Raw genomic sequence first — 9,516 nt, forward strand, 5'->3', positions numbered from 1 at the left:
AGTGCAGAGCCAGCTCCAGGGAGCAGGTGAGTTGCGGGGACCGTCTACTTGCAGGAAAACAAGCTCAGGGCTCCCATTGATTCTGCATTGTGGTGAGTTGTATAATTATTTCATTATAGGTATTATAATGTAATAATAGAAATAAAGTGCACAATTGTGTCATCCCGAAACCACACACACACACACCCCGGGTCCATGGAAAAATTGTCTTCCATGAAACCGGTCCCTGGTGCCAAAAAGGTTGGGAACTGATGGCATTAGTAAACCTCTACAATAAGACCATAAATAGAACTTGGTCTTACTGTAAAGATTTACTGATGCCACTGTTCTTATATGCTTTGATGTATTGTTTTCATGTTGACACACTAAGAATAGAGAGATTTTTGGATATAATCTGGGTTTTTTTTCTGTTTGTGGATTCTTTATTACAATTTCTTTTTAAATTTTTTTGTGGGTGTCAGTTTGATTTATTTTATATTTTTCCAAATTTACTGATTCTCCCTTCATACTTCAGTACTTCCTTTGTTGGTATATTGGAAAGCTAATCTTTTATCCTTTTTTTTGGTTTAGTTGAGATGTTCATATATTAAACATTGACTGGAAAAATATAGAGAAAATATTCCTAGTTATATCCTCTGAGTTAAGCCACCAAAATATGAGTTCCTCTCTCTCTCTCTCTCTCTCTCTCTCACACACACACACACACACACACACACACACACACATATTCCTGTAGATTCTGCAAGCTTTAATGTATGCTTTAATTTTACAAGCATTACATGAACCTCAGCATTATTTTAGGGCAGGTAAAAATAGAAAAAAACTTTTTTTGTAAAAATGGTAAATAAATGCAATGTAAAAGAGCTTTACAGACAGCTGTGCATGTAGGAGTTTTTATGTTTAAAAGAGGTGAAGATACCATCAGTTACTTGCAGACAAAATAAATGAAACATTAACAGTCTTCACTGGTTCCTGCGCTACAGCATTCGATCAGATAGCCCTGTAACTAAGACAATTTCCCTGATACAAAAAAACCAAATACAGGGATGTAATCGTAATCTTAACATAGTCTACTAACCTCGGTTTTGGTACATCCCCATTTACAACACATTTCAGCCACCCCCATAGAGTAGTCACGTTTTCTCCGGGGACTATTGACCCAGGGAAAATTATTTAATTTAATCAGTTTTGCCAAACCTCTCCTTTGCTGAATCCCACTCTCTATTTGGCGGATGTATTCACTGAAGTTATCAGAAGCAGGAACATATACATTATAATCACCATATAAATTAAACATGACTTTCAGTGGCTGCTGTCCAATGTGTTGTAGTTGCTCCAGTTCAGGATCTAAGACTGACTGCAGCTTTATATCCTCTATCCCTTGAACAAACTCTGTTAAGATAAAAGAAATCACCAAAAGATTAATCTTTGTGCATTATGGATCATGGTTTCTGAATGAGAAATTTTCTTAACATTACTGAATATCTGTAATTTTGTACCACAATCTGCATAGATCTAACATATTTGACAAACTGAGTTTGTCTTTCTATGGTGTCATGTGCATTCTATGCATTTTCAAACTATATGTGAATGGGTTTTAAAACCTTTTCCAATTTTCTGAGTAAATTCTTCTGTGAATCTAAAGAATATGGGGACTAAATGTGATTCCTATAACCTTTCTCTTGGTTGGGGTGTGAAGAGTAGGAATGTGTTTTTGGATTGTTTTAAAAATTTGTATTTCATCCTTCAGAAAATCTATCAAGTGTTTCAGAATCTGCCTCACAGTAGGTAAAAGGTGGTGAAGCTAGAATGCAAGATCACAACCTAATTCTTTTTTTCTATATCTAGAGTGCCTTCTGGTTGCAATGGCAAATATGTACCAGTAAGGCAGAGAAGAAACCATTTCCCCATGTGTCTGACCACATTCATTTATTCCTTAAGAATACCCATGTTTCTGGCCCGCTCCCTGGTTCTGCAATATAAAATAAAGGCCCAAATCAATCAGTGACTGAATCTCGTAACATGACGTAAAAAGCAGTCAAGGTGAGAGTGATGTTTGATTATGAAATTTCAACTTTTCTGCCTGGCTTTCTTTTCCCCAAGACAATTTCCCACCTATTGCCTACTATTGGCTCTAGTTATAACTAGAGATGGGCACGATCCGCATTTCAATCAAAAAACCCCCACGATAATGGTGATTGCGCGATTGGGACCTGGCGGATCGTGCTAAGGCACGGCCAACGATCCAGCAGTCGGGAGGGGGGCTGGATGGGGGCGATCATGCTTGGATCGGAAAGCCAGACACTCAGGTGCCAGCAATCTATTCCCTTGGCAACGGAGCCAGGGGAATGCCTGAGCTGTGTTTGCCCTCCTTCTGTTGCCCTGGAAACCCGAATGGAAGCCCAGCTTGTCTTGATCAGCAGGGCTTCCTTCCAACCACAGAGCAGCAAAGCAGTCACCAGCTGAGAGAAGACACCCAAGGGAGGGAGGGGGAAGGGGGTGTTCTGTAGCCATGGGCACTCCAATCTCATCGCTGCAAACCCTGATAGGCAGCTCTGACGGCCAAACACAAACACAGATGCCGCTGGCATCAGCCACTGTTCCTATATCGCTGGGAACAGCGGGGCGCCCCTCCACTTTTGCCTCCATGATCCACGGATCGGAAACGGGAGATGACTGGTGTGGATCGTTAATTCGGGATCGTCGCCGGCGCTGATCCACAATCAGCTTGATTGGTATTTTTGGGGGGATCATGCCCACCTCTAGTTATAACTATGACATCTACTGAAATCAATGAGTTTAGATTGCAATAACTGTGTATGGTTGCAATGTTGGCCTGATTATATTATTTTGTTAAATTATTTATTCTTTAAATTATATTAGATTTCATGTGGGTGATTTTGTCTGCTTATCCTTTAGTTACTGAATAGATCAGTGTTTAATATAAATAATAGGCAAGAGACAGACACTAGTTTTAGTCTGTGTCCAGAAGCTACAACTGGTACAGAATGCTGCAGCAAGGATGTTGACTAGAGTGGGTTATATTAGTAACCATATTATTCCAGTCCTGTTCCACCTACACAGCGTCCCAATTTGCTTCTGGGCCCAACTCAACGCTAGCATTGTCCTTTAAAGCCCTAAGTGGCTTGGAGCCAGCATATCTTGACCACCTACTCCTTATCTGCCACCTAAAGCTAGATGGGTGGCAACCTGAGAAAGGGTGTTCTTGGTTGTGGCATCAAAATAATGGAATTCTTTCCCCAGAGTTTCTGTTTTGCTTAGCTTTCTCACTTATCCTATCCCATTTATATGTTTTTTCATTGTTTTAATTATTATAAGAGCTGGTTTGGGACCTTGCAGAACCTTGCTTATCCTCCACAAAAGATTTTTGGTCACCTAGCCAATATCAAACAATGCATTTATATGAATACTACACTCGCTACAGAATAAATGTATACAGCTTCACAAAAACGAGTAACTTGGCAACAGGATGTGGCAATCAAACAAAATGAGATATGCCCAGTGTGTATGTGTGGTACATATCACAAGCGTTCAAGATCAGGATGCCCAAGGAAATGTAGCATTTTCTCAGTTGTTTTCTGTCCTCCTCAAAAGAATGTCTTGGGGTGCATTACACTCGAGTATGCAATTCTGTAACTATTTTAGCTAATATTATCTTTATCTTCTATTTATAATTTACATAAACTAATGTCCTTCAAAAGAGAAGATGGTTTATTTCCTTTGGCTCTGAGCCAGAGAAAGCTGCTCAAACTCTTATTGAAAGTAAGGGGGCTTAAGTTAGTTGCAACTAACAAACGCTTGTCATTTTTGTTATATTACTCTGAAAAGTGCTATATACTTGCTTACTAAGGAGTGGCTCAGGGGATGTGGCCTATGTAGACCTAATGCTATGCAAATGAAAGAGTAAATGCTGGTAGACTGATAATTTTTTCCCTTTTGGGAGAGATGTGTGGTATAAAATTTGCCAGTGCTTTATTTTTCCATAGAAAGTATTTTATTTGTAGACACGTAACACAGTGGGTTTCCCCCCACCTATCTTGTGATGAAGTAAAGTAAAAGTGCTAACGAAGATGGTTAAAAACCTTTCTTCTGTGAAAATATACCACAGAAACTTGCTATTTAAAAACAAACGCTTGAGAATTCGCACAGGGCTGGGACGAGCGCGCGCTCTTTCTACACAGTCCAGAGAGCACTGCTAAGCGAGTCTATTAAGACCCGTCTTTTTCAACGGAGTTTACTTCCATGAAACCGTCCTCAGATGGCCAGCCTCCGCGCGTGCAAAATCGCGCGGCATGCGAGTGGCGCCAAAGTGGAAACCACCCAGCAAAAATTTCAGCCGAGATTGGAGGTGGGGGCGAGTAAATGGTTTTTAATTATGCAGCACCACGCAGAACTTCCCGCCCTCCAGGAAAGGAGGGAAACGAGAGAGCGCGCGCGTGCCTATCCCGCCGCCGTCTCCCTTTCCCGCCAATCGCCCAGTCCTCCACTCACCAGTGCCGGCGCCACCACCGCGCGACCGCTCCTCCGCCCCGCTGCTTTCGGAGAGCCTCTTCCACCGGGACCCTCCGCAGATAAAGATGACGGCGCGGATGAATTCGCGTCCGCACAGCTTGATGCCGTATTCGCCGTTGGGGTGGCTTTCGCTGAGCGCTTCTGCTCCAGCTGCCGGAGCGTCCCGTCCATTCAGTCCCGCCGCCGCCAGCAGTAACAGCAAAAGGAGCGGCTTCTTCAGCCTCATGATTGACGCCGACGCGCCTCTCAACCCAAGAACTGGCGGCGGGCGCTGAGCTTCGGCCTTCAGCGGCCCCGCTTTATAGAACGCGCGGAGCCCCCCCCTCCCACCTCTGACTCACCGCCCTCCTTGGGGGGGGGTGCTGTGTACCGTCCCTCCACCCACAAACAGATTTTGTGCTGTTAATTTCCTTCCCGCCCACCTATCTTATTAATTTACTAGGACATATAGAAGCCCTTGCCAGATGGCAATTTACTTAAAGGAGGTAACCACTCACAGCAGCGTATATTATTCCCTTAATACCAGTCTGTGAAAAGAAAAAGTAATTGGCTGCTTCGTTGCTCTCCTACCCCATCCTTTGGTCGTTCTTATTTTTCCCCACTATCTGTCATTGTTTTTGAAATTGAGCTGTTACTGACATAGGAGACCCTCCCCACCAAGCAAGTAGGGACCACTTCACCCTTATGATAGGAGTATCGTCCAGGAGCAGTTTGGGACTGGCTCTTCCTGCAACTCTGGGCAAGATGTACTTTTCCTTCTCAGTCTGTAATTAGACTATTGTAAGCAACCTTACATAGGGCTTCCCTTTTGAAAAGGACATTGCTGCTTCAATTGGTACAGAACACGGGGGGGGGGGCAAAAATTATAATAGGGGACCAACTGTGAGAACATGCTATAGCAACTCCAACACTGTAGCAACTTTCCTTCTTCCCGGTTTCTAGGTCAAATTAAAGAGACTGATGATGATCTTTAAAGGCCTAAGTTACAATACCAGGGTGCATGGATGGTGGACTTCACCCTTATGAACCTACCCATTAGCAGGGCTTTTTTTCTGGGAAAAGAGGTGGTGAGACTCAGTGGGTTGCCCTCGGAGAAAATGGTCACATGGCTGGTGGCCCTGCCCCCTGATCTCCAGACAGAGGAGAGTTTAGATTGCTCTCCTCCCTGCAATCTAAACTCCCCTCTGTCTGGAGATCAGGGGGCGGGGCCACCAGCCATGTGACCATTTTCAAGCGGTTCCAGAACGTTCCAGCTGAAAAAAAGCCGTGCCCATTAGTCTTCAGCCCTAGCCTTACTGTGTGCCACATCGGAACGCTGAACACACAAGACTAGTCTTTTTCAACAAATGCATGTAGACTAGCTAAAACTGTGTGTTGATGCTGCTGTTTTTAGATACTTGGTTTTATTATCTAACTCTATTAATTACATTAATGTGTTGGTATTGTTTTATTCAGCACTTGACATGTAACAGAATGGATGTAAATAAGATTCTTGGTCCATTTAGAATACACCTTATAGTAGTAGTTTGAAACCCACATCTAATTTGTTCAATTTATTTTAGGTTAGGGGCTAGGTTAGATGTTTGCAGCAAAAACAAACAAACACCTTAGAAAGGGCTAACAATTTATTTCTAAGAAAAGTTTTCTTCTGCCCCCTTCTTTCAGCTATGCTTCAAATACATTATTTTGTAATCTTAACAGCAGTCCTATATGATACAGCATTCCTATAATCATCTCCTTTTTCCATATAGGAAGGGGTCTTGAGCAAGACTTGCCATAAAATCATTCCTGCCAGAGTCAAGTTTCATAGCTCAGTCCCCTGGCTCCTGTATTAAAACAGTGTGATCTGCTCACAAGGAAAGTTATCATAGTTTACATATTTTGACAAACGGTGATATTTCTGTAAATGCAAGTTCATCATTTAATTTTATCTACAGACAAAAAGTTGATGTTAGCATACATAATTGGTTTGCTTTTTTTAAAGTTAGGGGCTATTGTCAGAATTGCCTATTAAAGGTGACATGCAGTCGCACCAGAATGAGCTGGCAGTTTTTGATACTGTTAAAATCATAATCCCATAGCTAGATATTACAATTTCCTTTTATTCCCAGCATGTTATCAGGCAACTTTAGCACAATTATTTTTGAACAACTGAGAGAACAGTGTGCATAAGGACACCCTGCTATAGGTACTAATTAAGCCCTTTTCCATTTTCCATTGATTCATACCAGGATCTAATATACTTTATCACAACAAAGTAGGCTTTGAGGGACAGCAAAAACTAGAATAAGTAATCTCCATCGCATCTTGGATAACACACTAAAAATATCACCATAAAATACCTAGGAAGAAAACTAGCAGAATCATCCTTGTGTTTCTCACAATTGATATTCTAACAGCCTGATCTTATTTTCTGACTATGATACCAGTTAATGGGATAATTGTAAATTATACGTTAGTATTCAGGACCAGTGCAAAAATGATTTTGTTGTGCAGTTATAAGACTGCAGCATTTCAATGAAGTCTTCAAAAAAGAGACAGGGAGTGACAATATTAGTCAACATTCTATTCATAAAGCCCATCAGGATCAACCCTGGCATGGTACTATACTAGACACATTCTTGTCTATAAGCTCCAGGGCTTTTTTTCAGCGGGAACATGGTGGAACGGAGTTCTGGCACCTCTTAAAAATGGTCACATGGCTGGTGGCCCCCTTGGGGGCGGGGCCATCAGCCATGTGACCATTTTCTCTGAGGGCAACCCACTGAGTTCCACCACCTCTTTTCCCAGAAAAAAGGCCTGATAAGCTCAAAATATAGTACAGTGGTCAAAGAATGGTCTGACACAACACAAGTTCAGCATGTACCAATAACAATAATTCCTCCTCCCATACGTATTTCCAGAACCAGGTAGTGTAACATAGAACTTAAATGTCCCTAACTGGATCGTAGGAATACTAAACAAGGTTTATAAGAATGAAATGCACTGTACTTTAAAGAAAAATAAAACTGGATTTTTTTTCTTTCCATCTCTTGTCATTTGCAGTGATGTTTAGTCAACTTTAATAATGTTTCAGTGCTTTTCAAAATTCCACCACAAACTCATTGATATGATTTGTGGTATTTTCACATACTAAGAAGTTACATGGTTAGTTTATTTATTAAAGGGTTCACAAATCTAGCAGATTCTGTTACTGATGTACCTTATATTTCAATTCAATTTAATTTAATGATGGCATGAGGAATGAGGAAGAACACAAAAAATCCTTTAATTAACATTATCAGGGAGCCCATGAGGTACTCTAGGCATGTAGACTACCATAGTCTAGGCAAAAATTCAAGTAGGATTTTTGGCTTCTGTCAAACAGAATCCTAAGTGATATTACAGAATGCTATTAGAAGCCACACCAGTTTCACAAGAGGTTTGCCATGTGGCACTATGAAAATCATGAACCCAAAGCCCCTTTGGGAATGCAGAATTATTCATGCAGATAAGTGTGTTGTTAAGTTGTAAGGAGGCCTGATTTGGTGTCAGCTGCTGTACCCATTCGTTAACAATTGTGTTTATCTGTAGAAATATGTTAGTCACTCTTGAATTAATGATTTTTATATACAGCTCTCATGCATTCTCCTACAGAAAAGCCCTGTCTTCAGGCAAGATATCAAGGGCCCATGCAACAACTCAATGCAGGTGCAGTTGTTTGTAGACCCTAAAATCAGGCTATTAAAGTAGCCCAATTTTCAAAATAGCAGCAGCTTATATCAATTTGAATTACAAGAACAAAGGCAATTATATGATCAAAACTTGTAAACATATAGGGTTAAATCCCATTAAAGATTTCTGAGTGTATACTCTCCTTGCACAAATGGAACATTAAAATTACTCCTCACTGTTTACTTGTGCTAAGTGACTGCCATGTGTTCAAGACATAGGACATGGCATGTCTTCTGATAGAATTTCAGATCCCTTTATTCCATGGCAACTCATGGTGCCAAATCCAGCATTGACCAGGCCCAGTAAGATCACAGACACACCCTTTAAAAATCCACACACCGGGCAGCAGATCAATGACAGCTGGTCCTATAACAACCAGCCCCCTGATAATCAACTGCCTGGTGGCTGCCCCCCACAGCAAGAAAATGGAGCACCAAGAGCGAGATTGCTCTAACACTGCTATTGGTTCCTCACAGGCTTGGTCATGCACCCATAAGGTTTATAGGTATAGGGAGGCCACCAGACATTCTCCAGGCATGACCAGGGTGTTTAACAGGCCCGAGGGAAGAGGCTGAGGAGGGTATACCATCTCTGGCTTCCAGCTCAGAAGACAGTAGAGATAGAGGAGAAGAGGTGGAAAGGGGTGGTGCTCAATACCTCTCTGAAGCCATAAGGCGGCCCTTTATCCAAATTGGATCCTGGCCTATGGTTGCTAGACTATGGACCCAGCCATAGTTTAGCACTCGACTAATGTGAACCATCTGTTGTACATTCCACTGTCCCATATGCACTTTAATTAAAATTATATTCAAATGCTATGTTTTGCTCCAGCCATTGCACTACTATCAGTGCCAGTGAACTGCAACTAAGTAATTTTTTTTTCCTTTTCACTCATGCATTGCTCAATCTAACCCATAATTTCTAAACCTGCTTCTCAAACCCTGCCCATCATTTACTCAAATATGAACTTCCCACCCCTTCTAAACTTATTCGTTTAGGGCCTTTAATATAGGACCCATCATCCATGATGCACGTAAACATGCAGGAATCAGTCATACTTAATGGGTATGGTGCCTTCCAAAAATGCCTGCTCCCACTCTCCACTTGCTGAGCCAACACAGAAGGGCCAGTGTAGAGGGCTTAAGAATTCGGGGACCCACACAAGTCTAAAATGGATTTGAGGACATCTATTACTGGAGGATGATCAGTTTACCCAAGCACTGGCTGCAGGGGAGAAAGGCACCACCTGCTGCAGGATCTTTTCAGTAC

The 9,516-nt window shown here is 41.8% G+C and overlaps 1 protein-coding gene across 1 annotated transcript; it reads right to left on the reverse strand.

Moving 5' to 3' along the window:
* Window positions 1-731: 731 nt before the first annotated feature.
* LOC129335150 (relaxin-3-like) lies at window positions 732-4,759 on the reverse strand. The gene is made up of 2 exons (XM_054987599.1): window positions 4,513-4,759; window positions 732-1,392 (listed from the first exon to the last, which is right to left on the reverse strand). Exons 1-2 carry the CDS (start codon window positions 4,757-4,759, stop codon window positions 1,061-1,063), a joined length of 579 nt encoding a protein of 192 aa, XP_054843574.1. The 3' UTR covers window positions 732-1,060.
* Between the last annotated feature and the right edge of the window lie 4,757 nt (window positions 4,760-9,516).

The sequence above is a fragment of the Eublepharis macularius genome, chromosome 8, assembly GCF_028583425.1.
Source record: "Eublepharis macularius isolate TG4126 chromosome 8, MPM_Emac_v1.0, whole genome shotgun sequence".
Classification (NCBI taxonomy): Eukaryota; Metazoa; Chordata; class Lepidosauria; order Squamata; family Eublepharidae; genus Eublepharis; species Eublepharis macularius.